The sequence below is a fragment of the Carassius gibelio genome, chromosome B22 (assembly GCF_023724105.1).
Source record: "Carassius gibelio isolate Cgi1373 ecotype wild population from Czech Republic chromosome B22, carGib1.2-hapl.c, whole genome shotgun sequence".
Taxonomy (NCBI): Eukaryota; Metazoa; Chordata; class Actinopteri; order Cypriniformes; family Cyprinidae; genus Carassius; species Carassius gibelio.
The window spans coordinates 22,376,067-22,402,832 of record NC_068417.1 but is presented as its reverse complement, the minus strand read 5'-3'; the positions used below and the strand labels follow the sequence as shown (position 1 = coordinate 22,402,832).

The 26,766-nt window shown below is 35.4% G+C and overlaps 1 protein-coding gene and 1 long non-coding RNA gene across 3 annotated transcripts in view; both read right to left on the bottom strand.

Moving 5' to 3' along the window:
• Positions 1-44: 44 nt before the first annotated feature.
• On the bottom strand, positions 45-7,383 carry mmadhca (metabolism of cobalamin associated Da). The gene is made up of 8 exons (XM_052590874.1): positions 7,269-7,383; positions 6,248-6,286; positions 6,005-6,149; positions 4,234-4,451; positions 4,060-4,153; positions 3,861-3,982; positions 1,616-1,702; positions 45-1,505 (listed from the first exon to the last, which is right to left on the bottom strand). The coding sequence occupies exons 2-8, from the start codon at positions 6,254-6,256 to the stop codon at positions 1,302-1,304; spliced, it is 879 nt and encodes a 292-aa protein (XP_052446834.1). The 5' UTR covers positions 6,257-6,286; positions 7,269-7,383; the 3' UTR covers positions 45-1,301.
• A 16,292-nt stretch (positions 7,384-23,675) lies between these two features.
• The window catches only part of LOC127987348 (uncharacterized), a 49,834-nt gene continuing 46,743 nt past the window's right edge, over positions 23,676-26,766 (bottom strand). For both annotated transcript variants that reach the window (XR_008161170.1, XR_008161171.1), the window contains exons 4-5: positions 26,452-26,533; positions 23,676-25,254 (exon numbers count right to left, since the gene is read on the bottom strand). This is a non-coding gene — a long non-coding RNA (uncharacterized LOC127987348). The remainder of the gene's footprint in view (positions 25,255-26,451; positions 26,534-26,766) is intronic.

Here is a 26,766-nt window from a genome sequence, read left to right as displayed (position 1 = left end):
TTCTCTCCGGTCCCAGCATGCCACAGAAAAACCACACAGACTGGTCACAGTCTAGAATTCTGGTTTATTTGACAAACTCAAGGAAAGATGCTTAGCATGGAGCAAAAATAAACTTCAGGAGGGGACCAGGCCAAAATAACAAACATAACAGATCTAACTTACAAAAAGGAGTACTTTCTAATCTCTCAAAACAAAATCCAAAATAAACAACAAAAGTCTTACCTTACTCCCTTTCTAGCCCAAAAACAGGTGAAAACATGGACAATAAAAGAAATGGCGTCCTCCTCCCTACGGCTCCAAAATTAATTAAACTTTCAACTTTAGGTCTACCCCTTGGGAGCTTACTTGTACAAAAACAAATAAACCACAACTCTCCAACGTTTCAAACTGTATACACCAACAACTATGTACACCAACAACTATGTAAACAAACAACTAGCACACAAGCTATGGTCTGAGGCAGGATGAAAAGTCTCCAGAGGCAGTAAAGGGCACACTTCAGATGGAGTCTTCAGCTTTTATCCACAAGCTTCCCCTCCAGTAGCCAATCAGAGGAACCCGGTGATTGATGACAACCAGAACCAGCTGATCTTCATTAAGCTTTTGAAATGGCGTAGAGAGAATAGGGAGACAAAACACTGCACAAATAACACCTTAAATTACGCCCAAGGACGTAACACTTTTTAATTTAAAAGAACCTAAATTTGGAAATATGCGATTGCTTTGTCAAGTTGCAGGAGTGGGTTTCAGGAAACATTTTATTTTACCCCAAAAAGGCTCCTTTATTCATTTGTAAACTGCAGACAGTTGGTGTTTGTGTTGCATTTCACAGTCTCATCGTAAAGCTGAAGGAACATGAGGAATTCTTCCCACTTTTCCACTCGTTCATTCTGGAACTTCTGCAATCGCTGGTAGAAGTCGAACCGTTCATCCAATAATATTCTATTGTACTAAAATTGTGATTTGTTTACCAAAAAATAAATAAAAAAATCTTGTTAGTCATTGTGGCACTGGTTGGGTTTCCTCTGTTTCAGATGTCCCGACTCTAGACGACGTTTTACACACAGTATGTTCTCTCAAAGGCTGCTGATGTTTTGTAAAGCACCATGTGGATTCACATCTGTGTTCAAATTATTATTTTTTTTAATAAATTATCATTTTTGCTGTTTTTTTTTAAATCCGCTCACAACCGCAGTTACTCTCAAAAGCTCATTTTGTAACATCACAACCAGCAAGTTTTATTCAAAAATCTCTTCTAAAAGAATCAGAACGTAGATTTGGCTCAGGTTTGCAAACGTCCGTCAGTCCGTGTCCTCTGAGGCGCTGGCGTGTCCCTGAAGTTTCTCCATGATCAGACTGTTGGAAGGTGCGTTAGTGATGAGTGTTAAGACGAACGTGGACGTCTCCTTGAAGACGTGTCGTATGACCGTACACGCCGCCAGGTCCTCGATGTGAAAACCAGCGTGACGCTGTAGAATAGAGTCCGGCGTCTGAGCGCCAAAAAACTGCAACAGGAAACAATCAGGGTTTGATAAAGTTTGTAAATATTTGAAGTCACTCATGGACAGATATAGATGAATTTGTCATCTGTTTGGACTGAGATGAAGGTACTTACAGCTTTTCCTGACAGTGGATTGATGAAATCGGCCCAGTATCCCCCTCTCCACAGAGTGAAGCAGATTTCTTTAGCACCTCTGACAAACTGCAATCAGATGTTTAAAAAACACTTAAATACTTCGTTTTCTCATTATTATTTTCAGCAAGGATGCACTGAATTCACTGAAAGCGACAGTAAAGACACTTATAATGTTACAATAGATTTCTATTTCAAATAAACACTGTTCCATTAAACAAAAAAAATCCTAAAAGATTTCAACAAAAAATATTAAGCAGCATGACTGATTGAAACATTAATCAAATGTTTCTTGATCAATAATTCAGTATATCTGAAGGATTTCTGAAGGATCATGTGACGATATGGCGATATATCGTTGTCCGTCTCCATGCGATACGAGAATCGATATCTGGCACCAAAAATCGATATTTTAAATACTACAATAAGGCGCTCTATATAGATTTCCTGCACCCGGAATTCCACTTTACGAATATCCGTATTTTCTGACCTCAGTTGGTTGGATGTAAATTTGCATATTTTCTGATCTCGATTGAATGTAAATTTGTATATATTTTTTTTATCTCGGTTGGATGTAAATTTGGGTATTTTTTTATATTGGTTGGATGTAAATTTGCATATTTTTTTTATCTCGGTTGGATGTAAATTTGCATATTTTCTGACCTTGGAAGCATGCATCGTCGACTTTTCATCCAGCCCGGCAAACTGGATCAACCAGTGTCATATATATATATATATATATATATATATATATATATATATATATATATATATATATATATATAAATATATAATATCCACACTGACTTCCACAAATTTCCTCCACCCTTGACATCAGCTCCCGTGTCTCAGACACACGAGCGCAACTTTAGCACTAGATTTAGCAACTTTTTCCATAAAAGGTACATACTAACAATCCTAGCGACGTTTTTGATAAACCTTAGCTATTGTTCAGTTGGAAGATTTCGTCAGTACTGGCCTATGAGAGTGAAGTCTGACTTTCCCGGCGAAGTATTGCTTCTCTCGGTGTCTGTTCTGTGCAGTGAGCCGCAGCAGAGACGAAGCACGTTCAGTTTGCCGTACTGCAGCCGACTCGTCAATAAATGAGTATAAAACAGTGTTTCCAAGCACCTGTTGCTTAATGTATGGGCTTATAAATATCAGCATATTTCATCTTTATATAGACGTTCTTTATTGTAGATGTATGTGCATTTAATCAGATGATGTCGAGATTATAAATCATGATTTAAGGAGTAAAGTGAGAGCGATTCCTGGCACGTAGTATTAATGGGTCAATTTTAGTCACTATTTATACTTGTTTAATGTATGACTAAAGAAAATATGTAAATGAGAACAGTTTTGTTGGGCATTCAGTTGTATTACAGTATGTAACTGGTGCCGAACTTGTCTGAATGCAAACCCATAAATATGCTAATTAATATTGTGACATCACCTGCTGCCTCAAGTCTCACAAAATCCTGTGGGAAACACTGCATTCTGATATATAAGAAGGACATAAGAATATATTTAGAATTTTCTTCTCATTGATGATTTGAATTGTAATACGTTACTTTCAATAAAGATCAGCATAAAAATGGCTAAACATTTTTAGATAGATACAACTATTTGAAACTATTTGAATCTGAGGGTGCAAAAAAATCTAAATACTGAGAAAATCACCATTAATATTGTCCAAATTAAGTTCATGGCAATGCACATTACTAATCAAAATAAAGTTTTAATATATTTACGGTAGGAAATTTACAAGATATAAATATGCCATTTAATATAATAATGTAAATATAAAAATAAAATTAAAATAAAATGTAAATAAAAAAATAAATTACCAACCAATATAATTTATGATAATGTATATTATATTATTATTAATGTATTATTATTAATGTATAATGTATTTATAAATATAATATATAGCAATGTTATCACAATGCAATTAATATATTTATTTATAATGCAACTTATATTTTATATACATTTACATTCTTTTGTTTGTTTGTTTTCGTATTTATGGATGATCCTCATTGCAATGCAATTATGTTCAATTTAAATCTGCATTAAAAATATAAAAAGTATCAATGCAATAATATATAATTTATAAAATGATGATTTTATGATGCATTATAATATTCTATAATTAATTATATAAGTATAATTGATAATCTATGATGAGAGAGAATGTGTGGTTGAATGTTCCAGTCCGACTCACATGATCTAGTAGTTTCTGTTGATCTTGGTTCTGATCTTCTGTGGCCGTCTTCTGCTTCCTCTGTGTTACGGTGACGACAGTGATGGGACTCGCAGGCAGCACTGGGAAAAACAGCTCCAGCTCTGTCCAAGACCAACAACGATTTGATTCAGAAACTGTCCGTGTGAAGAGATTGGACATGTTGTATGAGACACAGTACCTTTCTTCAGCAGCTCTGGACAGGAACGCATGGAGCACTCCACATCTGACTGACTGAAATAGTGTTCAGCTTTACTGACTCTCTGCGCCGCACCCTGAACAAACAATTAAACAAACAAACAGAAGAATCAGCACCACAACTGAAGAACCCAAGGATTCCTGAGCAGAGTTTTACCTGATACTCATTCACAAACTGAGAGAGGATGAACTCGTGTCTCTCTGTGCTGGATGGGGCGGTTAAAACATCCGGGACCGTCCTGTGAACCAGCCCCTTCATCTGTAACCCGGAACCCTTCAGGTGACAGTCGAAACCCACATTGCCTGGCAACTGGAAGCGCTGATCCTGAGGCCCGAACGGACCCATGGTCTCATCTGGCCACACTGTCCTGGGACCTGTCAGACAGACCAGTACTTTTACTTTCATTTCAAAGCACCGCAGGATAACAGTTGGCCATTTTAATCTATCCATCCATCTATCCATCCATCTATCTATCTATCTATCTACACAAAAAGTAAGACTTTCACACACATATCACATTATGTACTGTTACATTATAATATTAAACACATTTTTAACACTATACAGTATAACATTTTATAAATAAACATTAAGTACACGTATAAATAATATTAAAATACATCATATTTTATATTGTTGTATGCTATAATTAAAATATGAATAAATATAAATAAAATAAAAATAATCAAAAAATTTGAACGTTAATATCAATAAATTAGATATAGGTATTGTTACACTTTGGTATTAAACATTTAATGTTCAATGACATTAATAAACAATATATATATATATATATATATATATATATATATATATATATATATTTATATATATATATAAACAATATAATGTAAATATATTTATATTAATAATATTTTATAACACCTTTAATTATACATTTAATTGTATTATTTATGCATATATGTATATGTATATATACACACACACACACACATACACACACAAATAAAAAATAAAAATATATAATATTTTAAGCTACTTTAAATTTAAAAAATAATAATAATATTCATGGTTACTATAGTTAAACCATAGTAACCACAAATTAACCACGGTTTTGCTTCACTAACCATAAACCAATGCTACTTTTGCGTCATCGAAGGTTAACGCCCCTTTTTGGGGGAAAACAAACGGATTCCCCTGATACAGAACTCGCTCTAATTTCTTGATAGCAAAAATGGCAGAAACATACACACTCTCTTTGCGGGCCGAGGACCGTGAGAGGCATTTAAAGAAGCTACTGGATATGGTGTTTACAGAGGTGTCCCTTTGAAATGGTCGAAAACTGGATTAATAACCCCACGCAGTGGCCAAATATGGACATCTAACGTCACCATTATCTCGTGGAATCAGCAAGTAGCCTATTTTTGTCATTAACATACTCACAGTATGATAAACTAGACGACGAGGCCATGTCAAGAGGAGTCGGTGGTTTACTTGGATCATATTTCACTTGATTTAAGCTATTGACAGTTTTGTTGTAGTTAGAAATACGAAGCTGCTAGTAGCTACGTGATTAACGTTAGCTCTCATTAGGCGTGCAACCTTGGCTGTTAACTGATTTTAAGTTTCAAATATTCGCAGGCTAGGACTAAACAATATAAATATTATACAATATCTGTTTGTAATTGTGTCCGACAGGCCTGTACACATCAGAAACAATGAAAAACAAAAGGTCCCTGGAGCGAGTTCTGTATCAGGAATCCGTTTGTTTTCCCCCAAAAAGGGGCGTTAACCTTCGATGACGCCAAAGTAGTGTTGGTCTATAGTTTAACCATGGTATTTGTAGTAAAACTGTGTTTATACAAATGGAAATCAATACTGCAAAAAAAAACACAGTTACTACACTTTTACTACAGAAAACCATGATGTTGTTGTAACAGAAGTGTTCGTAATGTGAATTCCACACCTGAGTTTCGAGATGGCACAGCTATATACGGCTCATCTGATCCAGACGAACCCGCGGCTGAAAAACCTCTGACAGCCACGATCCTCTGAGCCAGTGTGTGACCCACAGACGACTGACTCACCTGTCTCACCCTCCTGCACAGCACCTGCATTAATAACACACACACACACAGCGTTACAGTACACACACACACACACACACACACACACGAAGGACTGGAGCTGCAGTCTGTGTAACACTCACACTCGCCATAATGTGTGCACAGCTTCACCTTACTGCAGTCTGCAACAAACAAATACAACACTCTTTACAAAAGAATAAGAAAAAATAGAATAATAAACAATTACAACAATAACTTACATAAAGTCCAATATAAGTTATTATATACATAACTATAAATAAAAATATACATGTAAAAAAAATAGTTTTTTAATTAAGATGAGGATTCTCATAGTAGACTAATATTATTTAAAAGTTGCAAGATCCAAACCTAATTTTTATAATTCAGGACTGAAAACATTTTGTAACATGATTTTGATGTACCGTTTTCACTATAATGCAATGTTTGATTTTAAAATGGGTTTCAAAGGATGAATTTTGAGATTTTAGATTTCAAGTGATATATCATTTCTGATGATTTCTAAAGTGTGATAGAGAAAAAGGCAACACTGCCCCGTTATGATGTAGGTTTTTGAGGCGCACTCCTGCCATAAATTAATCTATTACTTATCCTACATAATTTTTAACAAAAAAAGATTGTCTATTTAATAGTCTTAGACCTTTCCAACGATATACAGTTTATCATGATTAGATTAGGATTTAATTTTAATATAGTGAAGTTCACGTAGGTTACAGGCTAAATTATATTAAACATTATTTTAACAAAAAAAAATCCATAACAGCACTTTTTACGTAACGTAAATAAACCTAACAAGACGTTATGCGTCTAAATCTGTCATATGCACAATGATTTAAGTAATTAATACGTGTACACATGATCATGGAAGAGGTTGATTATGTTTGTCTTTTCATCATAAATCATCTTTTAATTACGTCACACACCCTCCACTGTTATGATCCTCTCACTTTCACTTCAAACGCGATTGAAGTACGACACAAAACGCGACTTTAGGGTCAAACTGTGCTCGACACGCTCTTCTGGTATCATAGATCTACATGACACGGGTTTAATCGGGAACTGTCGTTGTTTTAAACGTGTTTTTTAAGGTAAAGTACAGCATGTCCTCCACTTAACGTTACTCACCCAGTTTGTCTTCACAAGGTTCTGCTGATCTCACGTTCGCACGCCGAGCGTCATGACGTCATGACGGAGCGCCGCAGAGCACATCTGATGAGGTCTCTGCAGAGTAAAAGTAGGCGTTTATATGATGTCTATGTTATCACCATGTGGGTGTTTTCAAACTGCTTGGTGTTTCTAAATCATGCAATCTAAATGACATGCAATGTCTAATATTAACCAACCCAACCCCTAAACCTAACGTCACTATGACGTCAACCAATCAGGCATCATGGTGTAAAAACCAAGGGGCAAGGAACTCGACCGGAAGTTGAAGTCGGGTGGGGGCTGCCATCTTTTAGCAGAACTTCACTTGCGTTAGCATTCCCATTGACTCCCATTCATTTCAACTTTACATCTGAGGCGTTTAAAGACTCTGTTTGTCCAGTATTTATTTCTAAAGATACACGACAATGTATAAAGGGCTCAATTACCTTCTATGTTACATTATGGCCCCGTATAAACAGTTTTTGTAAAAAATAGGCTAACGATTGCGTCATAATCACTCGGCTCTCTGTCGCATTACCGTACAGACAGGAGGAGAAGCTCGCAGGCAATTACCTTAATATGGCGTACTGGCGTTACATTTTAAAATACTATACAAAATAATGAATCAGAATACTTACTCCTGCTCACTCACGACAAAGAACTCCCCGCTCAAGCTCGCCGTCTCTGCAAGATTAACGATGGCAGTTTGCACGCACAGCTACTAGAAGATTTACATCTGTCAGACAGGTTGCTGACGTCGTCAAGCTTCGTTTGAGTCTGCGCGTCAGAAACGGAAGTGCTAAAAAACGCTAAAACCGGGCTTCATTTGTCTCAATTGAGTTCCAATGGGGTCCCTGTGTCCATTTCTTTTACTGTCTATGGTAAAAACACCCTGATCTGATAACTACTGTGGAACTCCCATTACTTTCCTGCAGAGACCCTGGCGACAGCTGCGAAATTCAATTCAATTCAAGTTTATTTGTAAAGCGCTCTTTACAATACGAATCGTTACAAAGCAACTTTACAGAAAATTATGTTTCTACAATATCTCGGAGTAGCTTATGGTGGTCTGGTGACTGTCAGTTTGTGCACGTTTGACAGGATTTTTAGAAAAAATTAATACAAGACGTAGTCAGCTAGACGATGAACATTATTAATATTATTAATTAATAATTATTATATGATGCGGTCACACTTGCAATAATTGTTAGTTCTGTTTGTTGATTCAGGGTTAGCATCATCTGGGGTCCTCTGAGGGGTCAGCATCATCTCTTCTCAGGTTTTCTGGATCCAGACTGGAGCTTGTGTAAATCCTAGTTACCACGGGATGTTAAAACATAGAAAACATAGAAACAAAATACAGACATCATTAGCATAGCTGCTGATCCAACAAAGTAAAATTAGTTTAACCCAAGCTAATGAATAAACATGCACCTTTGATCAGATGCAACTACACTCACAATTAAAAAGATACATTATTCGAATGCTTGGCGAAAGAGATGTGTTTTTAATCTAGATTTAAACAGAGAGAGTGTGTCTGAACCCCGAACATTATCAGGAAGGCTATTCCAGAGTTTGGGAGCCAAATGTGAGAAAGCTCTACCTCCTTTAGTGGACTTTGCTATCCTAGGAATGACCAAAAGTCCAGCGTTTTTTGACCTTAGGGTGCGTGATGGGTTTGTATCGTGGTAGAAGGCTAGTTAGGTACGCAGGAGCTAAACCATTTCGGGCCTTATAGGTAAGTAATGATAATTTGTAACTGATACGGAACTTAATAGGTAGCCAGTGCAGAGACTGTAAAATTGGGGTAATATGATCATATTTTCTTGACCTGGTAAGGACTCTAGCTGCTGCATTTTGGACACCCTGTAGCTTGTTTATTGATGAAGCAGGACAACCACCTAGAAGTGCATTACAATAGTCCAGTCTAGAGGTCATGAATGCATGAACTAGCTTTTCTGCATCAGAAACAGATAACATGTTTCGTAGCTTGGCAATGTTTCTAAGATGGAAGAATGCAGTTTTTGTAACATTGGAAATATGATTTTCAAAAGACAAATTGCTGTCTAATATAACACCCAGATTTCTGACTGTAGAGGAAGTAACAGTACATCCGTCTAGTTGCAGATTGTAATCTACAAGATTCTGTGTAGTGTTTTTTGGTCCAATAATTAATATCTCTGTATTATCCGAAAAAAATTTAATTTACATGTTGAGTCATTAAATGGTAAAAAAATTGTTCAACAACATATTAAATTAAAATATGTAAAATATGAAAATGTTAAAATAAGTAAACAATTTTTTAAATGTTAAAAATATTCAAATTAATTTTAATCAACATTAAATGCACATATAACTAATAACAATAACACGTTAAAAGGTAGACATGTTATTATTTATATATGTATTTAACTGAAATATGTAAAGTTACTATATATTAAACATTTAATGTTGAACAAAATAAAAAAAATTTATCAGTACAGTAAAACAATATTATGATATTATATATATATATATATATATATATATATATATATGTAATAATGGCGACTACTATAGTAATAGTACTGTAGACCAATGATATGATAGAAATGACAATAAAAAGTATTTTTATTTACTTTTTATATTATGGAGGACTAAATAACTAAAAATTAAATAATCAAATGTTGAAATATATAAATAAATCGTTAAATACGTAAATAAATGAATACTTATTCATTCTTTTATTTATCTATTTATTAGTTTATTTAATTAAAGGAATGCATAAATGAATTAATATTTATTCATTTAATTTTATTTACATTCATTTATTTATTTCTTTATTGAATTATGCATTTAACGATTTATTTATACATTTCAACGTTTATTTAATGATTTACTTTTGAGCAGTTTGGCCCTCCACATTAAATAGTCTTGCCTTTATATTTAGTACACCAAGAAGAAATTCTAATTATTGTAAATAATTTGATCGCAGCATCATTATATTTCATTATCCATAATTTCCTGTGACAGTCTTCAGTCATCGTGATGAAATCTCGCATGCGTTTACAGACCACGTCCACTAGGTGTCAGCAAAAGAGAAGCAAGCGCTTGCTATTCTGCAGCTGTGCCACTGATCTATAACAGAAAATATTATTATACACATCACAGTGAGTTCTGCTAAAAATGTCATTTTAATGGCACTATAAGAAGACACAGACAAAACAAAAAAAAGCAAGAAAAAACAAAGAGCAAAGGAGAAAGATACAGCAGTGGCAGGGTTATAAAAGAGTGGGAAGCTGTCACATGAGGTGAATGTCGCTGCACAGGAAGGTTAGACGGGACGAATGTGTCAGCTGGCCAGAGAAATCCTGTTTGAAGGGCAGTGCTCCTCCTCCCTGAAGACTGACGCGTCCTCACAATGAGGCTTTAACTCTCTCAGATATTCACTCCCGCATCTGCATCAATAGCGGCCGCCCGCCATCTGGCACATGGACACGGGACGACGAGCAGGTCAGCAGGCCTTGGAGACCGGGGTTACCAGGTTTTCACAAAAAAACTATTGCTGCCCAAACCAAAGCCACTAGAAGGCAAGCCCTTAACTATTGGCCAAAGAAAGCATGACATTATCACACCTTAAAAAAAACAATCTACCTCAGGTTGTTAATCACATTTAAACATATCTTTCGTCCATGATATGAAAAAGAAAATCCGATAGGGGTTAATTTTCTGAGTTTTTCGCGTTAGCAAGCATTTTCTGAGTTTTTTTGACAACTCAGAGCCAACGTAGAAGCGAAAGACAAAATTGTGTGCTGGTTTCAATGCCTGGCGTGAACCTTTATATACAGTATATATACTGCCAGTCTCTATTCAGGAACAACTGGTTCACGGTTAGTCTGCTTTTACAGTATTGCTAGTATTGAAGGGATGTTGATGGACGTGGGGCTTCACTATTCTGAATAAACAGCTTTTCTAGAGGAAACGGCTTATCGTCTAATGAATCGACAGACTGTAGGCTAATCTGCAACATGTTTTACACTAAACAATAATTTTGGATTGAGCCATTTTTAGAGTTTACGCTGAAAAAAAAAATGCTGTTTAAAAAAAAAAAAAAAGAGACGTCACTGACTTTATGTGACAGGTGGGATTCATCTTACAGCACTTCTCATTTATTCCTATGGGATCTGTAAACGGCGATTGAGTGTTGCAACTTTGTCTGAAATTCAATATTAACTGTAATTTTTATGTAGCTGCTAGGGTATTCTCAAGGGTTTCAGGTGCTATGTGGCTCCTAAAGGCAGAATCAAACCGTACAGACAAACGCCAACAAACACAGTTGGCTGTTGGATTTAGAATTTTATTTAAAAAAAAACAAAAAAAAAACAACTGTCATGTTCACACTGCCCTAACAAACTCACAGAGTCACAGAGAGTCAAGTAACACTGTGTCTTTAAAAAAATGTCTTTGCGTGTCATTCTTCGCCTGAAAAGACGTCAAATAAAATGAAAGAGGCCGTGCTTGAAGCGCTTTAAGTGAAATATGCACATCATCATGGCAAGGGTTCGTGGTCACGTCAGAGTTTGTTGGAAAATCATTTCACACTACTCCGACATTACACAACCCAACAAGCGTCAATTAAACATGTTCAGTCAGGTGAAAACAAACTCCACCTAACGCTTAATGGGATGAAGAGACTTCAGGGAACACTTCTGAGCCGGATGATTCACTGACTCGTTCATTAAAACCAACTGAACTGAATTCACCAAAATGAATCTGGAATGCCAACTTCTTTCATCCATGGGCTACTTTTTTCAACAAGAAGAAATAGCAAGGCCAGATGTTTCAAAGGGAAAACAATATGAGTGATATAAACAGGAGTGTGTGTGTGTGTGTGTGGAAGCGTCCTAATTCAGAGCCGTCGCCTGCTGCGCTCCAGTCTTAGAAAATGCGACATGGGAGCGGTTCTGAATCGTGTTCAGAATCTTAATTACTTTGCATTCGTCAATGGAAGATATTAAACTGTGTGTGATTATATCGGTCTTCTCATCACGCTAGAAACTGGAGTCTGAAGGACATGTTTAAGCTGTAGGTCACACAGTATTAAAATAAAAAAAAAAAAACGGATTTAGCTGCTTCTGTGTGCTGAAAAAAAAAAAGGAGTAGGAGATAACAGACAGCTTCCTCCTCCTTGGTCCATTCTCACACGTAAACATAATCAAATCAAAGCTTGATGGATAGCATTCAAGTGCCCACATTCTCCACCGTAATTATCAAATTTTATGCAAAAATATGTCACAGAACAGAAGTAAAATTGGCATTTAGCAAATCAAGTTATTTTTTATTTTTCCCAAATTCCGTTTTCTTCCATTTTAATTTTTCTGAATTCCATTTTTTTTTCCCATTTATTTTTTCTGGACTATATTTTAATGGTTAAATACAATTTTATTAAATCAAAAATAATTTCTAATTAGCGATCATGAAACTTGCAATACTAAACAGCTAATTTATTAAAAGGTTTAGCAAAAGATACAAATTTAAGTGCTAAATTAATTCTGCTAAATAAACTTTCTGGTAAATAATCTTTTAAAAATAATGTTTTAATAATCATTTTAGTAGTAACAGTAGCGGTGGTATCATTACATTAGGTAATATTTCTGTCACATTCTCTTCAAGTTAAACCAAACTTTTATGTTTCATTTTTATGACATTTATGTTTCTGTTTGCATATGATATGACGATGGTTTTATTAAAAAGAAATGGTAAAATGCTCAGGAAGTGACTCTCAGATTATGTTCATGTGTTCATATTTAGAGTCGGTAGAGGCTGAAAACACAGTGAATGTCACGTGTGCTTCAGTAAGTGCGTAGTTTCGTAGTAAACGAAATCATGCGTCTGCGCCATTCATTCACACAGAGACACGCACAACATGCACCATTCATATTTAAATGGTATTTTAGCAACTTAATATTCACAGACACTAGTTCATATCACATTTTTACTATAAATACTGTGATTGGATTCGGTCCGCATTGCTGAAACCATAGGGCCCTATCTATGGACACTACAGTAATAAAATGGGCGTTCAGCACAACCATTTTCCGAATGGAGCATGTATTGAGGTCACTCTAATAGTTTAGACTTCAAACCCCTCGTATTTCTGGTCCGGAGCAGAAACGTGCGAGTCAGAACGGAGCCGTTTATTGCTGAGCTGTCAAGCTCCGGGAGCCCCAGTGCCAAGAATCAGCACTTTTCCAGGGCCGTTGCATTTCTCGTCCTCCCTCTCGTCCTCTCTCAGGAGAGATGGTAGGGGGCTGCTGGAGCCTCATTAACTTGCCTGCTATGATTTCGCAGCCCTCAGAGGAGCGCGATGGTCGCTTGCTGAGAGAACTGACTGCATCTGTCACCTAAAACTCACAAGCGCCGCGGAGCCGCTAGAGAACTTTGGGACAAGTCTGATGTTGGTTTCACAAAGCTTAAAAAACAACAACTTTCCATGTCATTACATGTAAACAGAGCAATTGTAATTCCTGTTCGCCCCATGCAAGTAAAAGTGTAACCGCAGCTGGTCTTTGAACCAAAGCCGACTGACAGGAAACGAGTCTTTACTGTAATCTTCCCCCTCAGCAACAGGTTTTCCACACCCTGACTTGTTTAACCCTTCACAAGAAACTCTTGTGCTCTCAGAGAGATTTAGTAGGTGTTTGTGTGATGTTCATTGAGCTGGCTGCCGACGAAAGTTTACATTTTTGCAGTCTGGTCACCTCAGGACTGCCGGTCTAAGCCGGGCCACTAGACTGCCATGAGTTCTTGGAGTTCAAGTTTGACATTCTCCTTTCAAAGATCAATACATTATCTGATGACAGCATTTCTGGTTTTAACTCTTCCAAGTTATTCTGCCTTAAGCATGGTATAGGATTAAGAGGAATTTGACTATTCCAGTTCTAATAATGGGGGGGGGGGAGTATATTATCAAAAATAATGATTAAAAATATATAAATATTTTTTATGGTCTTTTAGAGTCAGGTTTTGAGTTAGTAAAACGAACCGGTTCATAACACTGAATCATTCATAATCAGATTTCACTGATCGAGTTTCATGCTCGGAGTCACTAAAACGAAGTGGTTCATAAGAGTGATTCGTTCGGGATTCATAGACAATTAACTACAGAGACAACTCATGAGAGTCATTTTGTTCGTGATCTGGACTTCACTGGTTGAGCTAAATGGGCTTAAAAGATGAATTGGTAACACTTTCTATGAAGCCCGTATTCATAATACATTATAAGGGTATTCTTAAGGCGTTATAATGAATGCATAATGCATTACTAAATAAAACAACTCGTATCATCTCATGAATATTCAAAAGAAACATTTAATATATTATAATATTTACTTATTTGTGGTTATATCTTTTAAGAGTATGATGTTTTATAACACAATGAGCACGTTGCATCCACTTTTACAATTAGTAAAGTAGTAATATAATAATAATAATACATTTATCTCAAACAGCCATAAGATCAGACATCAGATCAGATGAATGTGTAATATGACACATTTGCTTTGAACTATTTTTATTGTAATATCAGTTTGATTATTTTGATTATACCCCTTAGACAGCTGTTGAGTAACTCTGCAACTGTATTAACTAGCAGTCATTGGAGTATTAGTATGTCTGCTACTGTACATATATGTAAACACTTTATTTTGATGGTCAACCAACAGATAAACTGACATAGGTGTCTTTGCAAGTACGTCAGCTTATTCTACCAAACTAGATTCTACCACACTTGAGCATACTGATACACTCATGAGAGTTAGTTGGGATGTATTGGCAAAGTTGCTTGTAATCGATTGATTAAGGGGACCATCAAAATAAAATGTAACCAAATAAAACATTGCATACATTTTTTTTTCAGTTGGAGTATTAAGCTGACATCAATTAATGAACATTAGCTCCACAGGAAACACTCAAGTAACACTCAACATCTAACCACTCACAAGCTGTAGTAAGATACTGTGCAGATCTAAAAAAAACTATTTCAGGATATGATACAGTCCATTATACTGTAAATGAAGTAGATTTAATATGGTGTTCACTGGGTGTTATAAATAATCATACTCTTAAATTTATAACCACATATACATAAGTATTATGATGCACTATAATTGTAGCTATGATTATTCATGAACTGATAATGCATATAAGTTTTTTATAATGCATTATGCATTCATTATAAAGCCTTAAAAATACCATTATAATGTATTTTAAATATGGGCTTCAGTGGAAGTGTTACCAATGAGTTTCACATTTCACAAAGAGTCACGCATTCATAATTGAGCTACACTAGCTGTGCTGCATCTTTCTGATTCACTGTAAAGAACGTTTCATAAGAGTGATTTGTTCAGGACTTGAACTGCGCTGGATGCACTGTAAGAGAGATTTACTAAAAATTGAAGACTCATAAGAGTCATTTTGTTTATTAGTATTGGTCGCACTGTATAGTTTTGATCTACAAAACGGCCTCAAAATATGTATTCCTTCTGAACTGGACTATACTGATCACACTAATTATTATTTTTTAATTCAATAAGAAGAACCAGAGTTGTTCATTCAGGAATCAAACTGCACTACGCTCTTTATTTCATGCTGTAGATTTATAAGCTGTGTCACGTCGCTGCTCAATGCAGAAACTCGTTCACAGTAGTACGAGTAAACACCATTGAAAACATTATAAAAGACTGTTTTTTCCCCCCAGTATAAACAGCCTAGGCAAAAAACCCACATAACACAATTCTGTGCTAGTCAGGACTTTATACTTTCTGTGGAAAAAAAAAAAAACTGCTGTCAGTTGAATTTGTGCAGAGTGCCGTGTCTCTGCTCCGGGGGCTGTCAGTTCAGCCGGTACCCAGAAGACCCCTCTCTGTCCCGGGGAACACAGCGCTCTGATCTGTGAGGGTTTGTTCTTTCCCCTGCTTTGATTCCGGAAGAAAAGCAGCGAGTATTTAATTTGAATTCTCTTAACAGTGAGGAACAGAAGAGATATATAGTGTGAGAGGAGGTGGGGAAGAGCGAGAGAACTCTGAAAAGAAATAGTTTGCATATAATTATGACTGATTCACTGCCCTCGTTCTGAACGTGGCTACAAAGTGTTGAAATATTGTTGTTAACTCTGTCCGACACAGCAAATACTCATTCAGAAAGAGAAAATGAAAGGGATAGAAACCCCAAAATGGAAATTCATGCAACTCATGCAGTGCATATAATGCATTATTATTCTGCTGTCACCTGCTTTCTGCTCTAATCACAAGGTTTCCTATGTGCTGGCAGGTTTGTGTGTGTGTGTACATCTGTGTGTGGCAGAACTGCCGTGAGCCAGATCTCTACCTCTCGCTTCACACACACACACACACACACACGCGTAGAGATGTGTTGAGGGAAAGAGAGCAGAACGGTGACATTTTGTAAGGCTGAAATCATTGTCACACTAAAGCATTCTGTCACTTTATGTCACACCAGCACAGAGAGAGAGCTAGACTGCGGAGAATAAATTGTTTTTCACAGATGGACGTTTACAGGTTTAGCCAGAACCAGAGCAACAGAAATAAACTATCGTGGACTCACATGTAGGATTCCCTGCACGGTTTTGACTTAAAGTAACCCACAGTCAGTACACTTGTTTGTACTTCGCTCCAAATTTGTTTGCGCTAGTAAATCTGCAAGTAAAACTATAAATATTTTCTCCGGGAATGGTTGTTTTTATTTTATAAACTGCAGTGAGAATCCCAAACAAACAAAACATGTTTTAACAATTTGTTTTTTGTACTTCGTTCAGCATCTCACCGTAATGTTTGAACAAAACGCTAAATATATGCATTTAACAACGTGTGTATTTTGTAAATTGTGGTCAGATGTCCAACGTACAACTGTTTTAAAAATAACAGTATTTTTACTTCGTTCATTATCTCTCTGCAATTTACTTTGTTCATTTTGCCAGCTCAATTTGTCAATAGAATTAGCAAATGAAGCACTACTGTATATATCCAATATAAAACATTCACTTATTATATATTTTTTCGACTTCTTCCAACTATTTGCAAATAAAATGCTTAGCATCTGCCTTACCAGCATTAGTTTGTACTTCGCTTCACTTTTCAGGAGATGTTGCAAGCACCAAAAAATAAAAAAATGTGTTGGAGGCTAACACTTTACTTAAAGTCTTTATGTATAATGCATTATAAAGATATTCATAATGTACATGGTAATGTATTATATCTTTTCATAAATAATTTACAAGCAAGGTTTAATGCATTATACTTTCTAAATTAATAGATAATGTTTTATAATTTTGGTAAAAAATAATACAATGTATTATAAGGTGTATTTCAAGGCATAATTAATGCATTAAAACATACTTTTATAAACCATTATGCATAACAGTGTGTTACTGCAAAGTCTTACCGTAAAAGTGTTAACGTATCCGCTATAACAATATTAGAAATCCATGCAATCTTTAAATACATAACACATAGTTCACATATTGTAGTTGCTGTGATAATAATAAGCAAGTACTGCATAATTTGAATAGTACTGAAATAGTACATAAAGCAGAATTGAGTGTTTGTGTGAGGGGTCTGATGCAGGCTTTGTGTTTGGTAGGAGAGGCAAGCCTTGTTTACCTGAGGGAGTTATTTAGACGGTGAAACTCTAACCCAGACACACAATGCAGCTGATGGCAGTGCTACTGTCAAAACACTCACCCATCCACACACACACACACACAACCGCTTTAACCTCGCCTCTCAACATGCATCACGCACACACACGTTTCTGGGGTCCTAACCTGCCTCCATCAGCACGCATTATGCACGGCATGTGTGTTTCGAACCCTGACAGATACAGGGGAGTGAGGCCGCCACACGGCACCTCTGTACACACATCCCATAATAAATGCAGATTAGATTGACTGTCTCTTCCTCCAAGTGTGTCTACAAACAATGTAACACTTTGCGGACGTACAACAAGCGTCCCTCTGTGGCTATTGTCAACAGATATTTATTTTCCTTCAGCTAAACATGCGATTGTTTGGACAAGTCGAACAATGTCCAAACAAATGTTGAAACAAAACGGCTATTTAGTTTGTTTGCAAATTATTGTGACAAGATGAAAAAAAGTTGAACTGGATATTTAGTGTTGTAAAATAGTGCAACATGCGAACATTATTACAGGGGATTTTAAGAGCTTTGTTTAAAAGTTGTAGTGATAAATCAAGTACAAACAAACGTTTTTAAAAAAGATATTTAGCATTTTGTTTGTTTGTGGTGAGAAGTCCACAATGTTCAGTTACCGCATTTTGCAAAAGAGCCTTAAGAATCCACTGCAACAAAGCACAAAGAAACACTGTTAAAGGAGATCTGCTTTGTGCGCAAATTCTGTTGACAAATTTAACAACAACTTGAGAATAAACATCGTTAAAGCAGTTTTTGGAAAATTACGGGAAAAATTTAAAACAGTAGATGTTCAACGTTTGTTTGCACGTTTGTACTGAGAGATCAAATCAAGTACAAACAAACATTGTTAAAGAAGATATTCACCGTTTGTTTGTGACTTGTGGTAGTAAGTTCGATTACGTACAAGTACAAAAAATGTCAAATGTTTTATTTGCAACCTGTGGTGACAAATTGGTTGAAGCACAAACCAACATTGTTAAAGTGGATATTTAGGGTTCGTTCGCATATTGTGGTAACTGAACAAATTACAACAAACAAGATTCAAGTGGATATTAAGTGCTTTGTTTGCTAGCTGTAGTGACAAACCAAACAATGAACAAACATAGATAAAGCAGATTTCTAAAGTGTTGCAAATTATGGAAAAGGCAGCCAAACATTGCAAAAGCAGATATTCATAGCATTTTGTTTGTTTGAGTCAGATGAAGGGCAAACAAACACTGTTACGGTTTTCTTTGTAAACTGCTGTTGCAATGTTGAAATACAACCATTGTTAAAAATAATAACTGGTGCTTGATTTTCAAATTAAACAAAAAAAAAAAAGCAAAAAAACAAACAAAACGACATTTTGTTTTTTTCAATACTTCTGTTGAAAATAATGGAAAAAGCACAAATTGTTAAGATTACTGTAGCTTAAGTGTTTTGTTGTTAAATTGTACAGTTCAAAGTGCAAACAAACATTGTCAAAGGAGATACGAAGCATTTTGTTGGTAAATCGTGGTGCTGATTACAAACAATCGTTTGTTAAAGAAGATTTTTTAAAGTTTTTGATGTTTTGCAAGAAGGTATAAACAAATATTGCTAGAGAAGATATAAAGCATTGTGTTGTTAAATTATGCTGACGATTTGAACAAAGTACAAACAAACATTAGAGTGAATGTTCAGTGTTTTGTATTGCGACAGTGCTAGCAAATATACATCCTGCTGAATGAACTGGAGTAAAGTTGAAGTACTGTAGACAGTAATATTTACTGAACTGGACTGCTCACCGTAACTCCTGAAGTCCATCGATTTCCAGAGGCAGTCAAGCAAGAGCAACACCAGGTGAACACACACACACACACGGCTGTTTTGATGCTGTCTTTCTCTCACGCTCCATCGACCAGCATCTGTAATATATCTCTGAAGCAGAAGAAACATCAAAGGTTATACAGTGGGTTTATGATTTCATATGGTGCTTTGTTTCTGGTTTTCCTGACCCAAGTATTGTGAAACACTAGCGCTGGGAGTATCAGCTGTACTCTGTGGACAATCAAAAACGGCCATATGTCCATATCATTAACTGAAAAAGAGATATTTTTCTCGTTTATTTATTATAATGTGACTTTAATGGTTTATTATAATAACATAGATTTTATTTTACACATCCATCTGTCAAAAAGTTGAGAAAAACAATAAAAATGGCAAAAGATGCTTCTGTCAATCAAAAACTACAAATACACTAGAAGTATTAATAATGACATGACATATGGTGATGGTTGCAACAGTACTTCAAAACTTGTTGACATAACTGGGTGAATCTGACTGCAGAAAGTATTAAAATCCACAACGTGGATCATATGAAAAAAACTGATTGCAACACACATTTATACACGCAGAGACAGTCAGACACACACAGTGTGGTACAGTAGGTGTCCTGGGGCTGATGTCTAGGTACGAGCATTGACCTTTATTGTCCAGATGAGGGGAAATATTAGATTAGCACTGACCTGATTCAGCTACCGAATCATATCACCTGAAATTAACATCAGACGGATTACCCCAAACAAACACATACATGTAACACAGGCATGTGCAAACACACATCACACTAAACTCTTCACAAACAACAACAGAAATTTAGCCCTTTAAAAAATAATGTATTTTTTTAATTTAACAAGATACAGAATAAAAAAAAATATATATAGATATATATATATATATATATATATATACAGATTAAAAAAAAAAAAATATATATATATATATATATATATATATATATATATATATATATTAGGGGTGTAACGGTTCACAAAATTCACGGTTCGGTTCGATACGATTCACTGGTGTCACGGTTCGGTTCGGTACGGTTCGGTACGTTTTAGATACAGCAAAAAGAAAAATTGGCAGATAAATTTCCTTGATTTTTAAAAAATGTTTTATTTATTAAAACTAACAAAGTATGTTTTTTTTGTTTTTGTTTTTTACATTGAACAATGATGGAGCTATTCTTTACCCATATTCTATGGTGTTTTCTTAGCAGCATATTGTATAAACAAAAACAGCTCCTTATAAAAAATAAAAAACATGAAAATGTCATATTGTTGTAGTAGTTATGAACACATAGAAAGATGTAACCTTTTATATGGAACTCTATAACTCTTTATATTGAGTGTGTTTTTACTCAATTGGTTCTCTATAGGGCTTATGTTTTTTGGAACAAAGCAGGAATTACTCTCTGGCTGAAATAGGCTCGTGAAGGAATATTGTAACGGGGCTCAATTACATTAAGCATGTTCTTAAAACCTGCGTTTTCCACTACAGAGTAAGGCGCTCGCTCACTCAGTACGCGCTGAAGGCTCGTTGGAAAATGGCCAAAGGGTCTTTAACACAGGACGCGGTATGCGCGGCGCTGGACCCTGGGCTCAGCATTGCCCTTCAGATACAACGCGATTTGCGCTGCACCATACCAAGAGCAAAGTAGGTGGAGTTTTCAAAACTGCCCGTGCATACGTTCTATTTATAACAGTTCTTCTATCTAATAACGTGCAGGCCTGTTAATTGTATCGTACTGCTCAGGAAATTCCGACACAGTATAGTACTAGTCCATTTTGATTTCCGTGCTTGTTTGGATGCCCCGATCGATTGGTAAAGTGCACCCAAACACGAGACCTGTTGGTTATTGGAGGATTTTCTATTTCTGGTCTTTTAAACGCATTGGCCATTTTTTAAACGAGCCTTCAGCGCGTACTGAGTGAGCAAGCGCCTGACTGAGTAGCATAACATAAACATATAAGTTGGTGTTTTTTTCTTCTTCGGGGGTGTCAGGGGCGTTGCCTGTTACGTTGTTTGGGTTATTGGGCTACCTTGTTGAATGCATATCATTATATTTCACAATTCTTTTTTCCAAATATAATTAATTAGTCCAACGAACCGTTCGGTACATAGTGCGTACCGCGTACCGAACCGAAAGCCTCGTACCGAACGGTTCAATACGAATACGCGTATCGTTACACCCCTAATATATATATATATATATATATATATATATATATATATATATATATATATATATATATATATATATATATATATATATATATATAAATATTTTATTTTGCCATTTTAGAATTTAGATTTTATTGTTATATTTTCTGTTTTCCTCTTAATTTAAATTATAATATATAGTATACTATGTATATTCAAACATTTCTAATATACATATTATTTTAGTAATAATAAATGTATGTTTTTGTCATTTTATTAGTATTTTTGCGAACGTACACTTTCGTTTTTTTAACTAGTTGCACGTAACGTAATATATATGCATTTCAGTTGAGTTAGCAGTTTCGGTTAACCTTAATAACGGAGTAAAAAAAAAAAAAATAACAAAAGATGATGATAGCTGAAACTAAGATATGAGAACATCTTTTACCATTGAAAAACTGCTTTAAACTTAAAAGCAGCACAATAGGAGTCTGTTTGCGGTCACGCCACATCTGGATGAAGAGTTCAACATCACATCCGATGTTGACTGAATCCTTCAACACGACAAAGCCAAGCAGTTAATGGATCTGTCTGAGAACTGCCATCATGTCAGAACTCGACTACAGAGAGAGAGAGAGAGAGAGAGAGAGAGAGAGAGAGAGACTGTGAGAGAGAGAGAGAGAGAGACTGTGAGAGAGAGAGAGAGAGAGAGACGAGCCAGAGGGACAGAAGAGAGAGTAGATTCGTCAGCATGATTTGATTTGATACGGCTGGGCCACGAGCTCGTCTAATTGCAGGGAAGTTGATCTGACAAATGGATCTGGTCGGTGTTATCATGCTGTACATGTGCCTAGAGCGCGAGAGAGTCACTCTGTACAGCTCCATTGATACTAATGACGCAAACACAGACATTTAGATTAGTGGCGCTCCCTTCATCAAGCCCCACCTAAAAAAAATGACATTTCCTGACCGATCAGATCTCAGAAACTAAGTGAATACTATGAAATGAGTTGTTTTAGTATAATTAATTGATATTCTCTTACACTTTTTTCTGAAAATGTTTTCACCCTCAGGCCATGTAAGAGATAGATGAGTTTGTTTCTTCATCAGAACACGCATTGCATCACTTTCTCAGCAATGGATCCTCTGCAGTGAATGGGTGCCGTCAGAATGAAAGTCCAAACAGATGATAAAAACAATAATCCATTAGTAATTCATATAACTCCAGTCCATTAGTTGTAAAGAGCTGTGTGTTTGTAAGAAACAAATCTATCATTAAGGCATTTTAACTTAAAACCGTCACTTGTGGCCAATATATCAGATCATAACACACAATGTCGATCGATATACTGTTGTTCTCTCGCATCAAACATTGTTTATAACCATTTTGTTTTCACAACTAAAACAATTCTTGATCTGTGCATAGTTCTCCCCTGATTCAGACAAGAATCTTCTTCACTGAAGAAAGCAATATTATGGATAGAGGACTCATATTTTAGCCCGAAGCAACAATTTAAAATTATAAGCATCTTTATGATGGATTTATTTCTTACAAACACGCAGCTTTTCAATTCACAAGATGTTAATCGATGGTGGTTTGGATAACACTGATGTTTTTATCAGCTGTTCGGACTCTCTTTCTGACGGCACCCATTCACTTCAATGGATCCACTGATGAGCAAGTGATTTAATGCTAAATTTCTCCAAATCAGTTCTGATTATGAAATAAACTCATCTATATCTGAGAAGATCTGGGTGTTAGTACCTTTTTTGTTAGTCAATTTAGGGTATGTTTTTGGGTGAACTTTTCCTTCGAAACGAAATGAAAAGAAGAAATGTTGCCTTGGGAAAAATCTAGCTGAAATAAAATAAGTTGTAATTGTGTTTCAAGCAACATTTTATAGTTCTAGTTTTAGTTATCCACAATAACCCTGCTCACTTAGTAGGCTCACAGCAGTGCACATACTAACACCCAGAGGACGCAGATTAAAGGGCATAAATGAGCAGACAGTGCAGCTACACTCATTTAAAAAGCCTGATTCAAACCTCAAGGGTGTTATACGCTAGAGATGCATTTAGTGTAGTTGCATGGCATGGATGCTAAACCATTGCAGAAACCAAAAACCGCAGTTAAGCAGTGAGAATTTACTATTTTCTACGGGTAACACTCAATACTGTTTCTTCCGTTTTTAAGCAAACCCTATAAGAATAGCAAAAGCTGTCAACATTCACAGACAAACATCTCGCCAACCAGAGGTTATAGGTGACCGCACACACACAGTCGATGTCCTGTAAATCTGCAAAGAGGTGAACTACAAGGTCAGATATCTTTTCTAGGAGCATCTGTGGAGCGCTATGTCTCAACGGAGGTTAACTTAGAGGTCGCGGTGGCTTTCAGTTCTCTATTAGGAGAGAATAGCGCTTTGGAGAGAAGCAATGCTGCTCTGGAGCCCTGTTTAATAAAACACTGTCTGCACGTCTTTCAAGAGCTCCCGTTTGATCCGGACCCAAAACAAAGAGGTTTCTCTGTCTGATCTATATAAAAGCGCTTTTATTTTTCTCAATTTTACCTTTGTTTACACACACACACACACACACCACAGATCACGACCAACTCACACACATAAACATGTTTTTTTGCTGTTCTCAATCTTGTAAAACGACAGATGCAACAGTATGTTAAATAAATCGATACTATTTTTACGTTATACTCCGTGTTTTGAGGAACTAGTTACATGTAGCGGAGTTACCTAATTTAATCACAATTAATTAAACTACAGTTAAAATGAACGCTAACGATTAGAAAGTGAGGGTGGGGGGTGACATCTGAATGTTTAAACATTCAGATACTGACGGCACCCATTCACTTCAATGGATCCATTGGTGAGCAAATGATTTAATGCTAAATTTCTCCAAATCTGTTCTGATGGAGAAACAAACTCAACTGCATCTGGGATGACCTGATAGTGAGCAGATTTCCAGCAAATTGTCATTTTTTGGTGAACTATTGCTTTAATATTGCCATGCGATATACAAAACTGGAAATGTTTTCTCTGTGGTGTGTGTAGTTTGCTCTTAGATATTGACGCGAGGTGTAGTGGAGTTAATTGTGTTGTGCTGGGAGATTGTTTAATCCTCTGCTGATGTTCCAGGAGTGGCCCGAGGGTCCATTGATCGTCCTCCAGGACAGGAGGGGTCGGGACCAATCGATGTCATCCGTTTCAAGGGCAGAGGGACTCGATAAAGGTTTTCTTCTAAATCCAGAATCTGCTGCCCTCCATCAACAAGTGCTGATAAACAGATGGATTCAGAGCAGGGATTTGCAAGGTCAAATTCAGATTAAAGTTTTGCAAACACTTTATGGTCTGACACTTTCTCACACACACACACACACACTCGTACGTCATGTGAAACGTTTCCAAACACCAACCAAACTTAATTAATTATATTTTAAAAAAAGAAAATTATAATATTGAAAATATTCTTGCAGTGATTCAAACTTGTGTGTGGGATTTATATTTCTCTAGTTTATAGTGTCATTTTATCCAAACCACCTACAATATTTAACAATGTAATGGTATTTTTAATATAATTTGTACTAACAATTTGTATATTCTGTAACGCTGCTTTGCAACAGTTTGTATCGTGAAAAGTGCTGTACAAAGAAACTTGAATCGCATTAAATTGAATTTGCATTGTTGGTTAATAATACTTGAAAAAATCTAAATGTAAATATTAAATACATTAAATGTATTTAAAATATTTGTGTAGATAAATATTGTGCAGAATAAATTTTTCTAGCTTATACAAGGTCATATATTTGCTATATTAATTATCATTACTAATTGAAAAAACATAAAAATATAATAAAATATTAAAAGAAAACAAATACAGTGACCTTTTTTAAATCAATGTAAATAAAAAGAATATGAATAAAAAATACTATAAGTGTTAATAATTATTAATTAAAAATAATGAAAAATATAAACAATACATATATTATATTATAGTAATTATATATAATTATTATAATGAATTTATGTAATTATATTACCATAATTATATATTTTATATTGTTAATTACGGTATTTTTGTGATTATGCAGCTACAATTAATTTGGATGCACAAGGCTCTATTTAATTTATTTTATTAAATATTAAAATAATATATATTTTTTAAATGTTTTAAACATAATTATAGAGTAAATATAATCTTATGTAATATATTAATTATTGTTACATATATTTAATCTATTAAATTAAACCACATATTGGTTATTAAAATATGTTTGTGATAATGAACCTAATAATTATTTAGTATTCATATTAGTTCATATTTTATTACTGATTATTAAATATATTAAACACAATGGATCCTTAAAAGCGCTATATAAATAAAGGTGATTTGACTTGACATTGAATTAAAGCACATACACAGACAAACATAATGTGTGTGTGTGTGTGTGTGTGTATAGAGTTTGTACTCACTGATCTAGTGTTTACATCACGGCAAAAGTTAGTTTTTCACATCCTCTGACTCTTACTCTTGTCTGTTTGCATTTCCATGAGCCTAAAAAGACAGAGGAAAAAAAGAAACATATGGATCAGGTAGATTTTGTTTGCACAGGTGTCGCTGAGTTTTGTTCGGTGTACAAACGAAACAGGTGTGTTTCCATATATTGACAGATTGACAAAAGGAGAGCATGCAAATGGCGTTAAAGCAAAGGAAAAAAAGAAAGAAAAAAAAAACCTTTATCTTAGCGAAGACATTCAATGTAAACCATAAGCAATTGACCTTCAGCT

Excerpts from the sequence above, each read along its gene's own strand:
- mmadhca (XM_052590874.1), bottom strand. Across the intron at positions 4,154-4,233 it reads AGTTTGTGAATGAGTATCAG|GGTGCGGCGCAGAGAGTCAG; the intron begins GTAAAACTCTGC and ends TTGTTTGTTCAG. Across the intron at positions 3,983-4,059 it reads TCCAGAGCTGCTGAAGAAAG|AGCTGGAGCTGTTTTTCCCA; the intron begins GTACTGTGTCTC and ends GGTCTTGGACAG.